The 24916-nt window shown below is 43.6% G+C and overlaps 1 protein-coding gene across 1 annotated transcript in view; it reads left to right on the forward strand.

Annotated features, from left to right (window-relative positions):
* The window catches only part of LOC126151236 (uncharacterized), a 349750-nt gene that overhangs the window by 262940 nt on the left and 61894 nt on the right, over positions 1 to 24916 (forward strand). The window contains exon 13 of the mRNA XM_049915929.1: positions 2836 to 2976. Coding sequence (XP_049771886.1) covers positions 2836 to 2976 — 141 coding nt within the window. The remainder of the gene's footprint in view (positions 1 to 2835; positions 2977 to 24916) is intronic.

Here is a 24916-nt window from a genome sequence, read left to right on the forward strand (position 1 = left end):
GAAGAGTAGGCTGAAGTCAGGAAGAATCAATGCGCAAAGAAGTGGGATACGGAAGTTCTAAGGAATGACGACACACGGTTGAAGTTCTCTAGGGCTATAGATACAGCAATAACGAATAGCTCAGTAGGCAGGGCAGTTGAAGAGGAATGGACGTATCTAAAAAGGACCATCACAGATGTTGGGAAGGAAAACATAGGTACAAAGAGATAACAGAACAAATACATCAATTGATCGTTGAAAGGAGGAAGTACAAAAATGTTCTGGGAAACTCAGGAATACAGAAATACAAGTCGCTGAGGAATGAAACAAATAGGAAGTGCAGGAAAGGTAAGACGAAAAGGCTACATGAAAAATGTGAAGACATCGAAAGAGAAATGATTGTCGGAAAGACAGACTCAGCATACAGGAAAGTCAAAACATCCTTTGGTGACATTAAGAGGAAGGGTCATAACATTAAGAGTGCAACGGGAATTCCACTGTTAATTGCAGAGGAGAGAGCGCATAGGCGGTAAGAATACACTGAAAGCCTCTATGAGTGAGGACATTTGTCTGATGTGATAGAAGAAGAAACAGGGGTCGATTTAGGAGAGATAAAGGATCCAGTATTAGAATCAGAATTTAAAATGCGCTAGGTGACGATCAGTTTGGCTTTAGGAAAAGTAAAGGCTCGAGAGAGGCAAGTTTGACGTTGAGGTTGATAATGGAAGCAAGAAAAATCAAGACATGTTCATAGGATTTGTCGACTTGGAAAAAGCGTTCGACAATGTAAAATGCTGCAAAATGTTCGAAATTCTGAGAAAATTAGGGGTAAGCTATAGGGAGAGAAGGGTCATATACAATATGTACAACAGCCAAGAGGGAATAATAAGACGACCAAGAACGAAGTGCTCGTAAGACAAGGATGTAATCTTTCTCCCCTACTGTTCAATCTGTACATCGAGGAAGCAGTGATGGAAATAAGGAAAGAAAAGAGATGTTCAGGAGTCGAATTAAAATTCAAGGTGAAAGGATATCAATGATACGATACGCTGATGTCATTGCTATCCTGAGTAAAAGTGAAGAAGAATTACATGATGTGCTGAACGGAATGAACAGTCTGATGAGTACAGAGTATGGATTGAGAGTAAATCGAAAAAAGACGAAGGTAATGAGAAGTAGTAGAAATGAGAACAGCGAGAAACTTAACATCAGGATTGATGGTCAGGTAGTAGATGAAGTCAAGGAATTTGCTACCTAGGCAGTAAATAACTAGTGACGGATGGAGCAAGGAGGACATCAAAAGCAGACTACCTATGACAAAAAAGGCATTCCTGGCCAACAGAAGTCAGCTAATATCAAATATCGGCCTTAATTTGAGGAAGAAATTTCTAAGAATGTACGTCTGGAATACAGCATTGTATTGGTAGTGAAACATGGACTTTGGGAAAACCGGAACAGAAGAGAATCGAAGGATTTGAGATGTGGTGCTACAGATGGATGTTGAAAATTAGATGGACAGATAAGCTAAGAAATGAGGAGGTTCTGCGCAGAATCGGAGAGGAAAGGAATATGAGGAAAACACTGATAAGGAGAAAGGACACGGTGTTAGGACATCTGTTAAGACATGAGGAAATGACTTCCATGGTACTAGAGGGAGCTGTAGAGGGCAAAAACTGTAGAGGATGACAGAGACTGGAATAGATCCAGCAAATAATTGAGGACATAGGTCGCAAGTGCCACTCTGAGATGAAGAGGTTAGCTCAAGAGAGGAATTCGTGGCGGGCCGCATCAAACCAGTCAGAAGACTGATGACCAAATAAAAAATCTCGTGTTATTTCAGGCACGTGCGTCAACTTATACATCTCTGCCTATATTCTTCCGTGAATTACTGCATTTTCAAATGTAAACGGATTTTTGGGTCACACTGTAGACTGGGAGGTGGCTGCCCAGGAGTGAGAGGCGCAAAGTCTTTCTGGACAGCATAGGTGGTGGCATCCTGTAAATGTAAACTTTCAGTCACCTTTGCATCTTCTCAGTACATAAATTGTTAATCTTAAACATTTCCACCTAAGATGCAACATAATAAGAAATCAAATTTCATTGAACCTACATGCATAATTTAATGTTGAACATAATTTAATAAGTAATAATTATAATTTAATAATCTTTAATAGTTAATAATTAATTATTAATAATAAATAATGAAACTTAATTATAACAATTATATTAAATTATATTTTAATTTATAATAATTTTATAAAACTTCCTGGCAGATTACAACTGTGTGCCCGACCGAGACTCGAACTCGGGACCTTTGCCTTTCGCGGGCAAGTGCTCTACCATCTGAGCTACCGAAGCACGACTCACGCCCGGTACTCACAGCTTTACTTCTGCCAGTATCTCGTCTCCTACCTTCCAAACTTTACAGAAGCTCTCCTGCGAACCTTGCAGAACTAGCACTCTTGAAAGAAAGGATATTGCGGAGACATGGCTTAGCCACAGCCTGGGGGATGTTTCCAGAATTAGATTTTCACTCTGCAGCGGAGTGTGCGCTGATATGAAACTTCCTGGCAGATTAAAACTGTGTGCCCGACCGAGACTCGAACTGGTAGATGGTAGAGAACTTGCCCGCGAAAGGCAAAGGTCCCGAGTTCGAGTCTCGGTCGGGCACACAGTTTTAATCTGCCAGGAAGTTTCATATCAGCGCACACTCCGCTGCAGAGTGAAAATCTCATTCTGGAATAATTTTATAATTATAATTTAATATTTGTTACTACGTGACTGGTCTTTTGTAAGTGGCAGCAAATAAAGTAGAGTAATACTCTAAGTACGGAGAGGCGGCTCGGTGTGTCGCAGACGCAGCGCGACGCAGCTGAGGAGGCGTGCGCTTTATGCCGTGATGCTGTTCTTCCTGCTGGGCCTCCCGTGGCTGCTGGGGCCGCCGGCCAGGGTGCCGGCTCTCGCCTACCTTTTCTGCATCGTCGCCACGCCACAGGGGTAAGTGCCACCTCTCACATTCTACGGAGGCTTTAATTTTTTCCATCCTGACTTCAATCTGTCTGGCTACCGACAGTGCTCTGCGTTCAGGATATTTTGACCCTGACACGTAGCCGGCCGGTGAGGCCGAGCGGTTCTAGGCGCTGAAGTCTGGTACCTCCGACCGCTACGGTCACAGGTTCGAATCCTGTCTAGGGCACGCATGTGTGTTATGTGCTTAGGTTAGTTAGGTTTAAGTAGTTATCTGTTCTAGGGGACTGATGACCTCAGATGTTAAGTCCCATAGTGCTCAGAGCCATTTGAACCAGACACGTATTTGTGTTGTGGATGCACCTACTCTCACCACAGTCCCATCTCAGGAGGGACAGTCATCCAAGTGAACTCATTGCGAGTCTTTTACACTCTTGAAACTTCCTGGCAGATTAAAACTGCGTGCCGCACCGAGACTCGAACTAGGGACCTTTGCCTTTCGCGGACAAGTGCTCTACTGACTGAGCTTGCAAAGCAAGACTCACGACCTGTCCACACAGCTTTACTTCCGCCAGTACCTCATCTGCTACCTTTCAAACTTCACAGATAAGGTACTGAAAGAAGTAAAGCTGTGTCATGAGACATGCTTGGGAAGCTGTCAGTAGACCACCTGTCCACGAAACGCAAAGCTCCAGAATCGAGCCTCGGTGCGGCACAGTTTTAATCTGTCACGAAGTTCCATGTCAGCGCACACTCCCCTTCAGAGTAAAACTTTCGTTCTTTTACACTCCTCACGTATTTACTGCTTTCGTATTGCTGACCAAGGTAACCGTTTCTCTTCACCACGAGCAGTATACTTTTTAAACTTCCCACGATTTGACTCCATAACCAATCGTTAACTCAGTAAAACTAACCATAATGTCCAACGCTGCCTCTTATATACCTACTCACAACTTCATTTGTAATACAAATGAACAGTTGTAACACAAAAGAACATTGGTAATACAAATGAGGAACTGCATAAATGATGAACCCTAAAAGGAACAGTGTAAGCAAGTAGTGTTACATCGAAGTAATTGAAGACGGAACAGGAACTCGAAATGAAGCAGCCTGCGCAACAAGCCGACCGTGCTTTCTCTCGCGTAAATGTCGTGGTCGGAAGCGAAGGTAGCGACAGGCGTTTCTGTCCTTCTTCACGAGTTAGCTTGTAGCCCGTTACTACCTCAATTTTTAAACCATCTTTCCATGGGACGAAAAACTTCTCTTCCTTCAATAGGATGATAATCAACAGCAAGTTTCGGGAGTCTATTGTTGTCCATCCTTCGTACATGTTGCTTCGAATTGTACTGAGATATTTTATTACTGAAAAAATTATTTTTAATGGCTGTCTAATTTCTTCATTCCCATTCCTGTCCCTTAGAGAGACCTATTACCGCTCTCAGAAGTATGATGTGAGATGTCTGTATTTTATTTTTGTAATATTTTTATTTTTCCTTGTCTTATGACTCTGAGTCTCACCTAGTACTTTACCTTCCAGTGTTCCTTGAATTGTTCACCTGCGTACCTCAGAAAAGAATAATATGACAATTACAATACAGCGATATACATACAGGCCACTTGGTTATAATACCAGCCATAGTACAAGTAGAGGGTGACGTTCAAGGCTGGCTGCATAGACGGGTGATGGCCGTTAATGGAAATGGAGAGAGCTACACCATGAGAACCAAACTAGACGATACCAAACACATACTCCAGTATTCCCATGCGTTTTGGATGTACTGATTACAGTTTTATCTTGGTGTGAGATTCTTTTCAGGACAGAAAAAGGACATTCGTACAGACAACGACTGGTATGAATGACGGCTGTTGGGTTTGTCTACCCTGCTGGAAGTTTTCATGTGGAAATAGCAACACAGTATGGCCACAGGGCATGCACGTGCAGCTTACTGCCGTGTTTCGGGCTTTCAGAAACGTCGAATCAATGACGTGAGGGACGTGAGAGTATAATAATGACAGATCCCAAAGACATCTATTATCAAAAATTTGAACGTATGGCGAATCAAGCGAAATTTGAGGATAGATTGACGATTTCTTCGTAGGGGAAAACAGCATGTTATCTTGGGTGAATAGTCGGTGACAGGTATAGAAGTAACTTCGGATTTGCCCGAACGAGGTATGATGCGACCCTTCTTCTTCATATTGTGTATTAAGGACCTTGTAGGCAATATTAATAGTAACCTCAGACTATATCTGTGTAGCCACCTGTCAAAAGCCTAAGAAACCGCCTTGTGCAGCACAGGCCGCTGTGAGAGAGTAAAAAAAAATGGTCAAATGTGTGTCAAATCTTATGGGACTAAACTGCTAAGGTTATCAGTCCCTAAGCCTACACACTACTTAACCTAAATTATCCCAAGGACAAACACACACACACATGCCCGAGGGAGGACTCGAACCTCCGCCGGGACCAGCCGCACAGTGAGAGAGTCAATGAGGTACTGGATGGTACCGACCAAAGTGTGGATCCATGTCGACTCCACTGCCGTGGCCAACAGTGCTACGTTTCTCGATTGAGGATCCATGTCGCGAACGGTCCGTACGAGGTGGTCTCACAGATTCCCTATTGGGTTAAAATCCGGGGCGTATGGTGGCCAGGGGAGTACAGTAAATTCATCCTAGTGATCTTCGAACCACGGAGCTACGCTGCTAGTTGTTTGACAAGTTACGTTGTACCGAGGGAAAAACACTGCATGTAGACCTGGACAGAGTCCCCAAAGATAAACTCATACTTATGTTCATCCATTGTGGCTCCCAGAATGACTAGATCACTCAGGGAATGCCACGAAAACTTTCTCCAAACCATAAGCTCCGTCCTACGACTGGACCATACCAATGATTGCTGTAGGGTGTTTTACGTCTGTCCAACGGAGCATAAAACACGGTACATCTGGAAAGGACACCTGTCGCCGCTCAGCGGACGTCCAGTAGTGCTATTGGCGTGCAAATTCCAGCCTCCACTTGCGATGGACCCCAAGCAGCATGGCTACCTGAACCACACGCATACTACGGAAGGCCATACGCAACAGCGTTCGTTGGACCGTCGTTGGGGAGGCACTGTTTATCTGTGCGGTTGGTTGCACGTCTGTTCACCTGTACACATCTCCGCAGCCGCCATTCAGACACGTCATCGGTGGCCCGTGATGCACGACAGCTGTCCTGGCGCCGATTTTGGATAGTGCCATTTTGCCATGCACTGTATACTTTAACCACAGCGGCAGGCGAACAGCTTACAGACTTAGCTGTTTCCGAAATGCTTCCACCATTACCCCGAAAGCCATTGGTCATGAGCTTTTGGACGTCAGATAAATCGCTCCATTTCCGCATTACGATAATGACTGCACTGTTTCCCGTGTCCCCCGACACGGTCTATGTACCCTGCTCTAATAGTGCTGCTACCTGCGGTTCTTTGAGTGATGGTTGTACGTTGACGTAGAGTATAGGCGATCATAACGTTAATGTGACTGCACCGTGTATAATGATGTAGTGTCTGAAGAAAGCTGCACAAATATTCAGTCGGACCTCGGTAATACTCCAAAGCGGAGCAAATATTGGCAGCTTGCTTGTAACTAGTTGGGTGTAACATTTGTAGGGTTATGAAGTGGGACGATGATAAAGACATGGTCGTAGGTGAAGCATGTATAATATTATGGAAATGTAATAAGTTTACAAAGGAGACCGTTTAGAAATCATTCATTGTACCCATCCTAAAGTATTGCTCAAACGTGTGGATCCCTTACCAAATGCAACTGACAGTGTATGTTGTATGTATACAGAGAATGCCAGCACGAATAGTCACAGGTTTATTTGACCCATATCTGAGTGTCCCACACTTGTTGAAGAAACTGAACTAGCAGACGACTGAGGATGCTATGCAAAGAAAATCTAATTACGAAATTTCAAAAACCAGAATTTGAAGACATTAAAAGATGTATCTGGCAATATACCACAGCCCCCTCCGTATCTCTCCGCTAGGCCGGTAAGGAAAAGACCAAGTGCGGTTCTAGGCGCTACAGTCTGGAACCGCGCGACCGCTGCTGTCGCAGGTTCGAATCCTGCCTCGGGCATGGATGTGTGTGATGTCCTTCGGTTAATTAGGTTTACGTAATTCTAAGTTCTAGGGGACTGATGACCTCAGAAGTTAAGTCCCATAGTGCTCAGAGCCATTTGAACCATTTTGAAAAGATCAAGACTGACTACAGCGCGTACAGAGACATTTCAAAAGTCATTCTTTGTTCACTCCATACGCGAATGGAACGGGATGAATCTCTGGAACTCGTACAAAGGGATGTACGCTCTTCCATGCACTTCTCTATGGCTTACAGAGTCTGGATGTAGTCGTAGCTGGCAACAGAATTATTAATTCCAGCACAGCAATGTGTGAAGAAGAGAAGGCCCACTCTCTTCCGGACAGACTACAACACGTGAAGATCGTGGAATTACTCTACTGGATGCAGACAGATCACATCTAAAATTGTGGTAGAGTTTGCAGGCAGTGCGTCACTACGAACCGCCGACAACAGATTAATGCAAGTTGGGTTGAGGTCTCGAATTACCGCTGATACCTTACCGCGAGCAGCGGAGGCTCGCATGGTGGAGAGCCAGAATCGACTGGAACATTTGGTGATATTCTACGGTGTTCATCGATGAGTCTTACTTCTGTTTGCGGTGGCGAGGTCGACACAAATGTGTCTGTAGATGATCTGAGCGAAGGTTACTGGAGTAGTGATCCTCGAGACCCCTGTTGGATATAACAACGGGAGTGATTTGATGATTCGCTCTTATTGAAATATTCCAGGCTGTTTTGCCGCTGTCGGACGGATATCTTGATGAAACCCAGCCTTTCGTACTCCTCTCCGGAGGGCATCTTCAAGGGGTTTGTAGCTTTTCTGAATGTCCGATGCATACCCAGACTCGCAGATAATATGATAACTGTTGAACGATGGCAAAATATTCGCCAATGTGTGACAGAATTTGTGAAGCCTGTGTTACGCCCTGACGACTGTATCGAAAGATATTCCAGCAGAACATGCAAGCCTCCACACTGCAGTCAGCTGAGGAAACACGTGAGAAGGAGGTCAGTTACAAGAGAGTTCTTTGGCCAGTTTTTGATTGGTCTTCTATCATCTAGAGCCCTTGACAAGTTGGATTGATGGAAGAGATCGATTCCAAAAAGGGCTACGTGATTCGTGACAAATTTGCTTGTACGGAACGAGGGCGTCACAGAAATGTTCAGTAATCTACAGTGGGAGGCGCCGCAGCATTGCCTTCCTCATCGCTGGAAGCGTTTACTCTTCAAATTCCGAGTTCCCGTGTTCCAGTACGACCCAAGAAATACGTCACAGTTGCACATTAACAATTCGGATAGCGATCAACACAGTACAGTTAGAAGGAATGGAACAAATACCGAAGGATACCGACATTGGTTCTTCCTACACCACCTAAGTGGGATAGGAAAGCAGTAAAATGGCTTTAGTACACACATATCTCTAATACACACAACGTGAAACATGCAACGTGCAAATTTTGATGGGTCCAGTTAAAGTGACTTTGGTAAACGTGGACGATCTGAAGCTTGCTCCTCCCAGTTATCTGAATTTATTATATTTTTGAAAAGTAAAACAAGGTTACTACAATATTTGGTTTCCCCAAAACGGGACGCGCGACTTCACTGCGTAGCACACGGTTTAGGCAGTCGTTTCTTTACTTTTTTCTAGAGGCCGGGTTCTTTTTGCTAGCCTTGAAAAAACAAAGAGGCAGAGCTATTGGAAATGAGGAAAAATTTCTGCATTCTTAGATCTGTAACACGTCTTGCGATAGGACTGAATTCATTCGATGAGCGGAACAGTGAACGAACATTGCAGTACTTGAAACTCATATAAACATAGAAGAATGTACTAATTGATGTTTTAGCTTGTAACCGTATACTCACTGGGAAGATGCATGACCTACACATAAGTGTGCTTATTTAGATGCTGCATATTAAAACGTCCTAACAGCCACTTATTGCTGTTGTAAGACTGCGTTTTCTAACACCATAAGCACGTTTTCTAGGAGTGATGCATGACTGAGTTATACGCGTGTACCCAGTTGCATTACGTTCTACTCCTCTTTGAAAATGTAGGAAGCAGAGATGTTCTGTAGAGTCCCAAATCTGGCATGCTTCGATTTCGATCATTTCTGAGCTCAGCAGTACGGTCCGCAATGAGCGTTGCTTATTTTCTCGACAACAGCAGTATACCAAAGCGATGGTTATTATAAACATTTACGGCTGTTTATGGCGTTGACATAACATGAGACAACGTGCCAGATGTGTAATTAGTCGTTTATCTTAGTACGAGTACGTTTTCCATTAGACCATGAAATAATTTATAACTTTTAGTCCTCCTAATCTCATACCAAGGTCTGCAGTCGGCACTCGTTTGACTGCATGACCTGAGGACCCAGCGGCCAGGGTTGGTACTGACAGGGGGTTGGGGTTGTTTGGGAAAGGAGACCAGACAGCGAGGTCATCGGTCTCATCGGATTAGGGAAGGACGGGGAAGAAAGTCGGCTGTGCCCTTTCAAAGGAACCATCCCGGCATTTGCCTGGAGCGATTTAGGGAAATCACGGAAAACCTAAATCGGGATGGCCGGACGCGGGATTGAACCGTCGTCCTCCCGAATATTACTGACAGGGGAAACACACTTCGCCGCACTCCAGCTGCCAGTTGTACAGCCCATTCAGAGAAGATTAGTCTCCCCGCCTGAATCGCAACTCATTGTGAGTGCGAATTAACGAATTTTGCTGAGAATCATGAAAAATCGGCGGCGCTAATCTAAACATACTGTATAACATCGCATTTGTCAACCCATGTAAGGAATGCTATCGAAATTTACCGCGAGGTGACAAAAGTAGTGGAATACATCCAAATATTGGTCGGGCCTCTTTTTGCCCGGCATAGTGCAGCAACTCGAAATGACGTAGACTCAACAACTCGTTGGAAGTTTCCTGCAGAAATATTTAGTCATGACGCCTTTATAGCCGTCCATAATTGCGAATATGTTGCCGTAGCAGGATTATGTGCACTGACTGCCATCTCAATCATGTCCCATAAATGTTCGATGGGATTCATGTGGAACAATTTGGGTGACCAAATCATTCGCTCGAATTAGTCAGAGTGTTCTTCAAACCATTCGCGAACAGTTGTGACCCAGTGACATGGCGCATTGTCCGTGAATGCTTGCAAATGGTCTCAAAGTCGTGTTTGACCAGAGGACCCAGTTCTTTATATGTACACACAGCCAGCAGCTCTATGGAGCACCGCCAGCCTGCACAGTGCGTTGTTAAGGGGCTCCGGAACGCCCTATACTTGCAATGTTAAAATAACGCTTATAAATTACATCTTTCCTCACAAAGTATTTGAGGTAGGAAGTTGAACTTTTTACAGATTATTTATTGGAATATGGGCTACAACTTAACACAGGGATTTTACAAAATTTTAGTTCAGTTATTAAAGATGATTTTTTTTCAATTGTAATGAAAATTCACAACATTTTTTTGCAATTTTTTTATTTATATATTCAAAAATATACATTTTTTTGGAAAAAGGCTGTGTTAAATTATGCAGAAGGTACTGTGTAACATTTACTGAAAGTTTGAAACAAATATGTTTGGAAGATCCTTAGAAAACATGTAATTAGTATGAGAAAATAAAAGTTTTGGGAATCGAGCGACAAAGATTGGATTAACTTTTCAGTGCATTCCAGGTCCATAGGATTGATTATCTTCATCCTCTGCAAACTCCTCCTCCAGCTTCCTCTTGTTCCTCCTCCTGTTTACTCTTGCTTGTATTTCTAGACTCTTTACAGCCCTGTCTGCAGCCCGAAGGCGTTCCTTGTCTAAAGCAAGCATCGCTCGTACCATGTTAGAACCAAAGTTTACAGTAATAACACATACCTTTGGCTTTCCAACATTTCTCCTTTTCTTAAAAGCCTTCAGAGGATTTCTAATAACTTTACTTTTACTCATTATTATACTTCAACAAAACAGAGACTCAAGAAACAGAATTAATTAAGAATATTTTCGAGATAACGACAGAGTAAATAAACATGAAACAATCGACAATCACACCAGCGATATATATTGAACCATCACAGGTTAGCCACAACACTTACTTTATCTCACATCACTAAAATGTACCTGATGAACACGGACGTTAATAATAACACCATTTGACAGCAGTTTAACAGCGCCACAGTGGGTCACGCCCATGTAGAACACATTTCAAAAAAAAATTTAAAAATAGTTGTAGTCTTCGGAATTGAATAAATTATATATCTATTAAAACGTAATAGTCTGCAGATTCAGAAAACGCAAAAAAGTAAAAATTGAACGTTTCATGATTTTGAGCCTTTCCGGAGCCCCTTAACAACTTGAAAACGCAAAAAAGTAAAAATTGAACTTTTCATGATTTTGAGCCTTTCCGGAGCCCCTTAACAACTTGAAAACGCAAAAAAGTAAAAATTGAACTTTTCGTGATTTTGAGCCTTTCCGGAGCCCCTTAACAACTTAGGTCCATGGCTTCGTGGGGTCTGCGCCACACTCGAAGCCTGCCATCAGTTCTTACCAACCGAAATCGGGACTTATCTGACCAGGTCGCAGTTTTCCAGTTTTCTAGGGTCCAACCGGTACGGTCACGAGCCCAGGAGAGGCGCCGCAGGCGAAGTCGCGCTGTTAGAAAAGCCACTCGCGTCGGTCGTCTGCTGCCATAGCCCATTAACGCCAAATTTCGCCGAACCGTCCTAACAGATTCGTTCATCGTACGTCCCACATCGACTTCTACCGTTATTTCACGCAATGTTACTTGTCAGGGCCACGGTGAGAGGTAAAGCCTGAAACTTGGTATTCTCGGTGCACTCTTAACTCTTGTAACGAGTTCCCAAAGGGAGTGCCCTATTCGTCAACTTCAGCAACCATTCCGCGTTCAAACACTGTTAACTCCCGCCGTACGGCCAAAATCACGTCGGAAACGTTTTCACATGAATCACCAGAGGACAAGTTCGCCCCTGGTAGCTGAGTGGTCAACGATACGGAATGTCATACCTAACGGCCCGGGTTCGATTCCCGGCTGGGTCGGAGATTTTCTCCGCTCAGCGACTGGGTGTTCTGTTGTCCTTATCTTCATCATTCCATCCCCATCGACAAGCAAGTCGCCGAAGTGGCGTCATCTCGAAAGACTTGCACCAGGCGAACGGTCTACCCGACGAGAGGCCCTAGCCACACGGCATTTCCATTTTACCAGAATACAAAGGACAGCTCCACCAACGCATCGTCCTTTTACGCCTTGTGTTCGCAACACTATAGCCATCTGTATATGTGCGTATCACTATAACATGAATTTGTCACCTCATTGTAATGTTTTCATTAGCTACACCTTCGTCTATATTTTATGCTGAGCAAGCAGTGCTTGTCTTGCGTCCATTGAACACACAACACTGGTGTTTGCCATTTGTCTATGAACAGTGTCCTGTGTGTTAACGTATTTTAGATGCCTGTGTATCGTATTTTCTGAGCCAGATTTCGGGATCAGTCTAAGAATCACGGGAAACCGCCTCAAAACCACACTCAGTCTAGCTGGTTTACCAGACCACCGATTGTTAATTCACCACGTGAAATCCATCTGGGAATGCCTAACCTCTCTGGTATAATAGAATAATAGCCTGCAATTTATCAAAAGAGATGTGGATAAAGCCTGCTGAATAGCTCCGAAAAGGCTGACCACTGCCGCAAGGAATCGATCGATGGCGGAGTGTGCGCCTGATCAGTATATGATGCAATTTATTGTTTAGGAAACAAGGCATTGTCTAGATTTAGAATTCAGGTGATTTCTGGAATCACTTACAGAGACAGCAGGATTTGCATGACCGTAACTGTTAGTCCCCGCACCTCTCAAAACTCTAGTCAGCGCTCAGTGTGAGGACCTCTCTGTAGATAAGACGTTCCTTTAGAATCAAGCGCCCTCGAGTCAGGTTATCCGATTAGGTCGATATCTGAACTGGAAATATGGCGTCGACATTACGGATTGTCACCATTCACGTTTTCTGGAAGACCAGATGAAGATGCACATTTCATGTATTTTGTTCTATCACCGTATTGCGAGATATTGAAAAAAATATTTGCTATCAAAAACAGTCTTGTTCACAAATTATTTATTCTGGTGAGTGGTTTCGACCACAACTGTGCTCATCTTCAGACCAATGAACACCACCAGAAGGAAGTTTTTGGTTATTGGTCTGAAGAGGACCACAGTTGTGGTTGAAACCGGTCACCGGAATAAATAATTTGTGAGCAAGACTGTTTTTGATAGTAAATATTAGTAAAAACATTGACCACTGTTTGCTCCCACAATGTATTCAAATGTAATTAATTGAAAAAAATACTTTTATACTGAATACAACTACAAAATTTAAACAACCAGAAGGAACAACCCACTCACTATTTTCTAATGTCACGAGTAGTGGCTACTAGATCTGAATATACAGGGTGTTTCAAAATTGCACCAGCAAACTGCGTGGGAATGTAGAAGGTATCTTGAGGAACAAATTTTGGATAGGAAACCGTATCCGAAACCGTCATCCAACGACCCTACAGAGCGTCGAAGTTAAAGACGCCGGCGCCTGTAGATGTTTGTACTTATAGGGTGATTTCGTGATGGTGTTACAAACTTTCATGGATGATGAAGAAGGCTAGACGTGTCAATTTGAGTTACGGGACCCTGGTCCAGAAACGAATAAGTCGAAAGTTATTAGCGGAAATCTTTTTGATACCTCTGATAGAGATTCCTCTATGTGCCGCTACTATTGTTGCTAAGGCTGTAGGGCAGGCAACGTTCTGAGTTGGTAGTACGGACCGACAGAAGAAAAAAATGTCTAGTAAACATAGGCTTTAAAATGTATACCTTAAGAGGTATGAGAATTTGTTCATCTTAGATACTGTGAAACACATTTCTTCTTCTGCAAGCTCTTAGCTCTTTAGATTTTGGGAAGAGGTAGTATGGACCAATACAAGAAAAATGTCTAGTAAACATGGGTCCTAAAATGCATACCTTAAGAACTATGAGCACTTGTTCAGAAGAAGAGAAATATTTTACGCCAGTGAAGATAAACAAGTGTTCATAGCTCTTAGAGTATTCATTTGAGACCCTATGATTATTTGTTTTCTTTTATTGGTCAATACTTTCTCCTTCCAAAATATGAAAAGCAAAGACCTACAGTAGAAGAGATCTGTTTCATAGTACAGAAGATGAATAAGTGCTCACACCTATTAAGGTAAGCAGTTTAGAGCCCATGTTTACCAGACATTTTTTTACTTATTTCTGCATAAGGAACCTGTCAACCTGTCACTACAATTTGACCATGATTTTTTGGGACCTTGCATACATAAATCTGCAGGCGCCGGCACCTGTAACTTCGACGCCCTGTAAAGTCGTTGCATGACGTTTCCGGACACGGATTCCTATGCTTATTTTGTTTCTTAAAACACCTTGCACATAGTCTCGCATTTTCGGGGGTAATTCTGAAACACCCTGTATGTTCAAATTTTAGATGAGAGAAGATTATGCATATCTGAATTCTAATGGGCAAAGAAGGAAAAGGTCGTGGACAGAGACGGGTTACGATTATTTGCTTATGTCACGGACCAATTTTCGAACTTCTCTTATGGCTGCCGTGGAATAAAAGTTTAGAATAGTTGGTAATGTGCTCTTACGTCGATGTAATTTCGAGTAAACAGTACGTACTAACTCTAACGAACCCCAGCGGTAGCTAACTGCATTAGCGTACTGAGCTCCTATAATCAATGTAGCGGATTCTACTCCAGAATATATGTTCTTTTCATTTTTTCTAGAATTACCTCGAACCTCAGGGGGATGTTTGTTTGCTTTCAGACAACTAATGTAACAATATCGATCAACATAGAGAAATAAGACTATTAGAGGTGCGTCATTTTTACCAACGAAATTTACGAATCAGAGGAACAGATTCTGAATTCCTGACGAACTTATCAGCTTAAAAATTGTTGCCATTTATAGAAGTAAGAAAGCAGAACTAATAATCCGTATTTAATTTTTTTCCAACCCTTCCATATCTATATCCCTTCGGTTGCAGCTAAAACACAATTTTATGAAAAGTTCAACTTTATTTGGGTACTCTGAAAAATTTATTGCTCTTATTCAGTGTCTGCTAAGATCACACTGTCTGGAGAAGAAAGGTTCCATTACAGTTTAATTTCACATTTCTGAACTGTTTAGCTAAAACCTGTAGACCCATACACAAAAACAGAAAGTTCTTCAGAGAGTCTTAAAAATTAAAAAAGAAACACTGCAAGCTGTCGGCTGTCGGATGCGTTAATGTGTGTGTGTGTGTGTGTGTGTGTGTGTGTGTGTGTGTGTGTGTGTGATGCTGAATGTTATTATATATACATAAAGAAAGATTTATACATGGGATTAGTGAATTTAATCATGGCACTTCAGTTTCCTATGCCTACGCACACTTTCAGAACACAAATTAATAAACAGATTAATTAATTTAATAAGACTGAACCTTAAATTGCTGGTGTACCCATGTACCACCACAATAAAATAAAAACAGCGAATAGTTGAAGGAGTATGAACGAGAACAGTGGCTTATTTAAGTTTACAAAAAATGAGAGGTTTTATCAATCCTTTTATAGCTACAACGAGCTGATAAATCTTACACAAAAAAGGCAAACTCAAATCAGAAAAGTGAAGGTGTTTGATTGGCAAAGCATACATTGGGATGCGAGCTATACAAATTTTCCTCTGAATTAATCCCTTTTACAACGCATCTGCCTCTCTTTACATAAATCCACTGTGAGGCCCAGCAGTATTCAAATGGAATCAACTACAATCAAACATACCACAACCTATGGTTCACTTGAGAACAGGGAGCAGTGAACGTCATTTAACAACTCTACACCTGCGCAGCAGTATTTTCCCCTTTCACCTTGATTGAGACAGCATCAGAAAACAGCACACTGTGAGCGAGGAGCGGCTCTCTGTGGCAGCTGTAACGTTCGAACGCGTCAATGAAAATTTGCAAATTACTCGGCCTGGGGCTCTGATTATCAGAACACGAGAAATTTCCCTATCAAAGCCCCGAAATCACAGCAGATTTCAGTGTGAGGTGCACCTGTTGGCTGGTTAGGCCAAACCAATTTGACTCATATGCATGGCGGTGCAACGACAAATGGCCGATTCAAGACGAATAGGTTCACACTTGTCACACACAATATGTCCAAGATGACATGCAGTTACACTGCTGGTACAGCTGGAAACTGTCCTTGTCTATTAGTCCAAGATACAGGTCACAAGTCTTACCCAGAAGGGAAAGACCTGAAATTCTCCATCAGGGGACGAGCAGAAAACGAAGAAGGCAAAGAATCACCACTTTCAAAAAGGCTGGGTACGGCAACAGAATTAGTAAACACAAAATCGCCCCCATATTGCACAAAACAATCTAACTATGCTGTACTGATTGAATCTCCATTCTTGAGCGTTCTGTTGGACTGATATCCAGCCGAGACACAGCACCGGGTTTCCCACTTTGCATATCCTGAGAGGAACCAATCAGTGATTCCAAATTTGTCTTGACTGAAAAAAGATTTTAGACTAGGGAGGCGTCGTTCTCATGGTAATCATGGACATGTTTGAACAAAAAAGGAACGTCTACCTAGATGGGACCAGAGTCCATCATTTACGGAGAGATCTAATCTTACCAGGCCGACCATTTCCAGGTTCTGAAAGAAGGCTGTTAAGCTTCCCAGACAGTCAAACAAATGAAATAAGATCCTGGTGACTTCCTGGTGTCGGGGGAGTTACAGTCGTGCCTCAACTAAACACGTGCAGCAGCCATTCTGTCCATATCCTCTCAGTTCCAACATGAGAATGCACAGAGTTTGATGACATTCCCGCCGTTTGCACAAAGACTGTTTACACCAGTCTCTCTTAAATGTCTTGTCCACCCACTATCTGCCAAGTGGCCATCTTCACGACAGACTGCCACCTGGCCCAGGTAACATGTTTTGCAAACAGGCATCCTCCTTTCCAAACCTAAGGGGAAGAAAGAGAGTGCTATGGCCAGAAGTCACTCTGCAAGTACGATTCACTGAGCGCTGCTTCGCAGAATCACTCACATAGCCTGCTTGCTGTACTCAGAACTTACGTCCCCCCCCCCTCCCCAAATTCGTCACTCTCCCTGTTCTCCGTCACCTCCACTACGGCCCCTCAGGTACAAGTTCTCTGCTGGTTACACATGAATTTATAAGAACACTCACTCCACATCCTCTCAGTTCCAACATGAGAATGCCCAGAGTTTGATGACTTTCCCACAGTTTTCACAAAGACTCAGTGTACACCAGTCTCTCTTAAATGTCTTCCTCCATCGACTTTCCGCCAAGTGGCCACCTTCATGACAGATTGCCACCTGGCCCGGGTAACATGTTTTGCAAATGGGCATCCTCCTCTCCAAACCTAAGGGAAAGAAAGAGAGTGCTATGGCCAGAAGTCGCTCTGCAGGTACGATCCACTGAGCGCTGCTTCGCAGAATCACTCACGTAGCCTGCTTGCTGTACTCAGAACATACGTCCCCCGCCCCCTCCCCAAATTTGTCACTCTCCCTGTTCTCCGTCACCTCCACTACGGCCCGTCAGGTACAAGTTCTCTGCTGGTTACACACGAATTTATAAGAACACTTTGCTCACAATTTCGACTTGTCAAGGAGTCATATATCACACATACTAAATGTAGTACTGGAGAACACCGAGAGCATGACTTTAAATATGAACGTTCATCTGACTGAGATTGTTGTTAAAGTGACAGAGTGGAGTGCCACCTCTGAACACCTTGTATCAGGGACGATCAAAAAGGTTCCGTTTGCAGTCGTTGTTGCAGCATTTGTGCAACACAGCTTGACTCTGATGTGTGGTATACGAGCATCGACATGAAGGTAAAGGGTTAGTGTGGCTTCGAACAGAGACTTTTTGATTGCCCCTTGTAATATTGGACATGGTCTGACAGCATCGCTGGGACTGATATACCTATTGCTGCTCTCTTGTTACTTTGGAACTCTTTGTTTCGTTGGGGGTCCACCCAAATTGATGTCGAATGTCTTAAAGAGCGACAGTGCATTCCTACTGAAATGAAAATGGGCAGAAGTCGATTCGGATAGAGCAGCGTACATCTGAGAGCGCTGTGTAGAAATGGGGTTCGTCTGGCATCCCAGAAACGGTCTTTTAACAAATATTTCACATCTTCGTTCTCTCTCCTCTTCAGACCACATGTTAACCTTCCATTAGTAAATTTCTAGGTATAAATAAGCAGGGCTTCATGATTTCCACATAGGGACTACCCTTCTAGGGACTTAGATGATGAGCTCAGAAGCATTAAGCAAGAAGCAATAAAAATTTCATTTTCATAATAAGCGTTAATCCTCATCGTTAACGTAGAAATCATATTTTTCCGGTTTATTTTTTATTACCTAGGAGCTAGGCAGTCTGCACTACTGCCATATAAGTGTGTGAAATGATATCCTAGTAAATGTTTCTACCCTAAAAGAACAACTTTAGAAAAATATGAAACTACCATGGGAAAAAACCCCGATTCGTTGTCTTTTTATTTATTCATCTTTTTCCTTCTATCTTACGTCAATGTGATAGCGAGATAGCCTACTCATTAGGACTGATGATAATTTACCCAGACAGATCTTTTCTAGGTGTGTTATGGAGTTGAGGACTTTAAGGAAGATTAGTGTTTAACGTCCTGTCAATCACGAGGTAGTCAGAGACGGAGCACAAGGTCATATTAAGGTTCAAATAGTTCAAATGGCTCTGAGCACTACGGGACTTAACATCTGAGGTCATCAGTCCCCTAGAACTTAGAACTACTTAAACCTAACTAACCTAAGGACATCACGCACATCCATGCCCGAGGCAGGATTCGAACCTGCGACCGTAGCGGTCGCGCGGTTCCAGACTGAAGCCCTTAGAACCGCTCAGCCGCACCGGCCGGCGTTTCAGAGAAATACGGAGTCTAGCAGAATCAGTGTCTGAACATCGATGCTGTCGATGACCTCCTGAATGGCTGTTTTCAACTCAGCAATGGTTCTTGGGTTATCGCTGTACTCCTTGTCTTTAATATAGCCCCACAAAAAAGAATCGCATGTGTTCAGATCCGGAGAATATGGCGTGCAATCCATTCCCGGCCAGTGGCCTCTGGGTACCACAGGACCAGAATGCGGTCCCCAAAGTGCTCCTACAGGACGTCAAACACTCTCCTGCTTCGATGACGTCGAGCTCCGTCTTGCATGAACCACATCTTGTCGAAATAAGGGTCTCTTTGAATAATGGGAATGAAATCATCTTCCAAAACCTTCACGTATCGTTCGGTAGTCACCGTACCACCAAGGAATATCGCACCGACTATTCAGAGCCTGGACATTGCATCCCAAATAGTCACTCATTGACGGTGCAGAAACTTTTAGATCACGTAATGCGGATGCTCAGTCCCCAAAATGCGCCAATTTTGCTTATTGACGAACCCATCGAAATGAAAGTGGGCTAAAAAAAACCACGCTCTTACTAATTCCCATCATGCCCCACAGCCAACCGTGCAGTTCGAACGTCCTAATGCAAACTGTTCAGAAGTTGGAACGATTTTATTTCATATAGTTCAGTAACTGACACCCTGTAACACACAGGAAACCACTTGTTAGCATTACACTAAACACTAGCATTACATTGCGTTAGGATTACCGCTACAAATACGACCTTCTTATTTGCTTTCTGCCTGCGACTTCCAAACATGAAAAATTGCTTCAGATTCTGCGATACAAAGTTCTTCGCAATTTCACAGACCAAATCCCTATTAAATGCAACAAGGTTGCAGTCTCCGTAATGACGTTTTATGGTAATGTGTTCCGTAAACGTTTAGCTCCATGCCAGTTTTCGTTTCCTTATAATAAGCGATTTCTAATTGATTCTTGACTACACATTACAATTCTACTACTGTCTCCCAAAAATTACTTGAGATCCTATATTTGTCCCTAAGGAATTTGCTTACGGTCCGTGAGTATGTGCTGCTGAAACATCCTGCGTAAAGTGCGATATTTCGATGCGTACGGTACCGTGGCCTGAAGACAGTGGACATACCGGGCAGACGAAAATAATTAACTTCGAAGTTTTTTGTTCGTAGAAACGACCATAGGAAACCAAATATGGCAGGAACAGGAAGCCACACGCGGTTGTCGGGCCAAGCAGTCGCGGAGGGCACTTCCTGGTTCGCGTTGCCAATAGGTGGCGGATACGTACCAGGAAAAGCACGGTACCTTTTCTCGACGACCGTCGTTAAGTAGAACTTCCTGTGGTGCCCGAAGCATACACTGTTTCCTAAGTTATGGTTCAAATGGCTCTGAGCATTATGGGACTTAACATCTGAGGTCATCAGTCCCGTAGAACTTAGAACTACTTAAACCTAGCCGGCCGCGGTGGTCTCGCGGTTCTAGGCGCTCAGTCCGGAACCGCGCGACTGCTACGGTCGCAGGTTCGAATCCCGCCTCGGGCATGGATGTGTGTGATGTCCTTAGGTTGGTTAGGTTTAAGTAGTTCTAAGTTCTAGGGGACTGATGACCACAGATGTTAAGTCCCATAGTGCTCAGAGCCATTTTTTGAACTTAAACCTAACTAACTTAAGGACATCACACACATGCATGCCCGAGGCAGGATTCGACCGTAGCGGTCGCGCGGTTCCACACTGAAGCGCCTAGAACCGCTCGGCCACACCGGCCGGCTTCCTAAGTTATAACTGTCTCTCTCTTGGTGCACTACTGAAACATTTCACACATCTTTTAGCCGAAGCAGATCCAAGAAATTACTGTCATAACTTTACGCGAGAGTTAGTTTTACGTTTTTCCGACTGCTGTTTGTGAGCTACAGAAAGGAACCAGAAGCTCCGTAAAGAATACTGTGACACATACCGTTTCAATTCGTTCTGCGTTATCTTTAAGTCTCTTGTATAAAACATTCTCGGACTTCTTGCCGTGTCAATTCATGGTAAAACCTGGACCTTTCGACAGTTACCTCCATCGCCTTCGTCAGGAGCAACTGTACGTCTCTTGATTTTTCATATATATTAGAAAAGTTACCATGTATATATTAGACGGAGAGAGAGGCATGTATCATCCCTGCGTGCATAGAAGCCCACTGAGACACGAGTTATACCGATCAGAAAATGTGTTAACAAAGACACCGGCGCCTTTTGTGTTCCGTCTCTAGGAAGTCATAAACTACGTCACTCACCCAGAAGCAAGTGTAGAAACTTCTAGTGAAGCTCTGTGAATGTTGACAACTTAGGTCAGATGCAGTGATAATTACGATAGACATGTAGGAGGTTCTTGACATTCTATTATGACCCTATTGAGCGTCCTGGGTTCGCAGGTGGAATCTTTTACAACTTTGTCGATTTCTGCAAGTATATGATTGTGTAACAGTCGCATTATGCTAGAGATTCTTTTAAGAAAGAGTGTGTGCAAGACGTACTTGGACATCTCTTTTGAGATTTTGTTTTCGAATATACGCTGGCGGTGATCAGAGTAGGAGTAGGATGTATTGCAGATTGTACTGTAGTGTTGTCCAATGATATGCCAATGACAGCATCTGAAGACGCAATCGCAAATCTGGAAGCGTTGACAAGAAATCTACTCGAGCAGATTTAGCAATGGTATACGGATAAAAAGCAACTGATAACTAGTAAGGGAATGATATCTAAAAACGAACAACAATAAAATATCGAATCCAAAGAACTATAGAAATACAGAAACTTAAGAGCAATGAGCCAAAGAAACAGCGGTTGTAAACTAGTGGCCATTAAAATTGCTACACCACGAAGATGACGTGCTACAGACGCGAAATTTAACCGACAGGAAGAAGATGCTCTGAAATGCAAATGATTAGCTTTTCAGAGCATTCACACAAGGTTGGCGCCGGTGGCGACACCTACAACGTGCTGAGGTGAGGAAAGTTTACAACCGATTTCTCAAACAGCAGTTGACCGGCGTTGCCTGGTGAAACGTTGTTGTGATGTCTCGTGTAAGGAGGAGAAATGCGTACCATCACGTTTCCGACTTTGATAAAGGTCGGGTTTTAGCCTACCGCGATTGCGGTTTATCGTATAGCCACATTGCTGCTCGCGTTGATCGAGATCCAATGACTGTTAGCAGAATATGGGATCGTTGGGTTCAGGAAGGTAATACGGAACGGCCTCGTATCACTAGCAGTCGAGATGACAGGCATCTTATCCGCATGGCTGTAACGGATCGTGCAGCCACGTCTCGATCCCTGAGTCAACAGATGGGGACATTTGCAAGACAAAACCATCTGCACGAACAGTTCGACGACGTTTGCAGCAGCATGGACAATTAGCTCGGAGACCATGGCTGCGGTTACCCTTGACGCTGCATCACAGACAGGTGCGCCTGCGATGGTGTACTCAACGACGACCCTGGTTGCACGAATGGCAAAACGTTACATTTCAGCTGTGTTACGACCCCTGGACCTACCCTTCATTCGATCCCTGCGAAACCCTACATTTCAGCAGGATAACGCACGACGGCATGTTGCAGGTCCTGTAGGGGCCTTTCTGGATACAGAAAATGTTCGACTGCTGCCCTGGCCAGCATATTCTCCAGATCTCTCACCAATTGAATACGTCTGGTCAATGGTGGGCGAGTAACTGGCTCGTCACACTACGCCAGTCACTACTCTTGATGAACCGTGGTACTGTGTTGAAGCTGCATGGGCAGCTGTGCCTGTACACGCCCTCCATGCTCTGTTTGACTCTTTGCCCAGGCGTATCAAGGCCGTTAGTACGGCCAGAGGTGGTTGTTCTGGGTACTGATTTCTCAGGATCTATGCACCCAAATTGTGTGAAAATGTAACACATGTCGGTTCTAGTGTAATATATTTGTCCAATGAATACCCGTTTATCATCTGCATTTCTTCTTGGTGTAGCAATTTCAGTGGCCAGTAGTGTATATAGGGCCAGGAAACTGATAGCTTAGGATGCCTGGTGGCAGAGTGCACAATCGCTTCCCAACCACGCACCAGTCTGAATTTTGACTACAGCAAACATATTAGGGTCATAGCTTACCCCATGATGATAAAGGGTCATGTCGCTAATAGCTCACGGGAATCATATGGGGCGCTTCCAATTTCTTAGAATATGCTTTCTGATTAGATGCATCCGAAGACAGCTTCTCCTAACTAATATACAAAATCGGCAGAGCACGAATTCATGAAAGCGGTTACAAGGTTTTTTTTTTTCGTTCCCATCACATGCGGAACTTTCCACCTCTGTTACGACGAGCTGGAGTCATGACTGAAAGGTGAGGTGTTCTGACGAGGTTCTGACAGGAACTGCACAATGACAAATCAAACCAATCGTCTCAGCGACACTGAAGGTGAGGGTGCAGGTTCGAATCCTGCCTCGGGCATGGATGTGTGTGATGTACTTAGGTTAGTTAGGTTTAAGTCGTTCTAAGTTCTAGGGGACTGATGACCTCCGAAGTTTAGTCCCATAGTGCTCAGAACCATTTGAACCATTTTTGAACCTAGAAGGGCAATCTGATGAACAACCCATAAGAATGAACCGTATTCTATAATGTAGTATGCGATCAGAAACTTACTAAAATCTCCACACCAATCACTTAGGACCTGAACCCTCTGCTTTGTAGGATAGGGGAGACTTAAATATTTGAGAGTTTGGAAGAGGAAGGGGGTTTTAAATTGGTGCGTGTTCTGGCAGACGGCCACCGACGTTGATTTTTCAAGGTCCAGTCGTACTAGAGAACAAGAAGCGATGATTTATGGAGGTGCCATCCACCGACCTTCAGCAACCACCAGCTGTAGGTCGGCCGTGACTGTGGTCGATAGTTCAGCCGTACAACTGCGCGCCGTCACATTATCTGCAACGTAGCTGAATGATTGCACTGTCTTTCACGAGCCTAAGACGTGGATCCTGTCACAGTTAGTCACGAATGTTCTTGAACTCTTCTCAATATTAATGCCCAAAATACAAGAATGGTTTCCGAGATGGAACACATTTAAGGAACATTGTTTCTGGGCTAGTGGCGCTCACATATGTGTCTGACGCACGTATGTGTCTTTGTCGTTTTATTCTCAGGATGTGTTCCTGCCCGTAAACTAGCCCGCTGAACGTGCACTTGTCCATGATGTTTTGTGAGCGAAGTAGTTCGAGAGATTGACAGAGTATTAGGGGAAAGCATCGGTTAAATGTGTCCGTACAAGCGCTTTCTAAAATGCCACAAACCTACATTAATGAAGAATATGCAGATGTGGTGTATGTTTACGGCTTCTGTGACGACAGTGCTCCTGGTACTGTTGAAGAAAGCCGTCAGCGCTTTCCGACACGACCAGTTCGTGATCGTAGAGTGTTTACCAGAGTTTTCAGCACCTTGTGTGAAACAGGTATTTTCCAAGTTCTCATTTTTCTTCTTAACGTGTATTTCAGCAACCTGCGAAGCAACAGCAACACACTGCTGACATGGTGGACCGTAGTCCTACTGCCAGTATACAGGGACTTTCTTCACATATCAGTGTCCCACGAGCATGTGTATGGCGAACACTAGGTTCGGAAAACTTGTACCCGTTTCACATACAGGGTGTCCACAATCTTCACATTGGTGACAATGACACGCGACTTGGATTTTCACTAGTTAAATGACAGTTGTCATGTACTTTCATTAATATTATTCAGTGGTGGAAATCGTTTACATCGAATGAAATCAACAAGGCATGTATCAATCATCAATGGCCAAAGGATAATCTACATGCAACAGTGGAAAC

The sequence above is a fragment of the Schistocerca cancellata genome, chromosome 2 (assembly GCF_023864275.1).
Source record: "Schistocerca cancellata isolate TAMUIC-IGC-003103 chromosome 2, iqSchCanc2.1, whole genome shotgun sequence".
Classification (NCBI taxonomy): domain Eukaryota; kingdom Metazoa; phylum Arthropoda; class Insecta; order Orthoptera; family Acrididae; genus Schistocerca; species Schistocerca cancellata.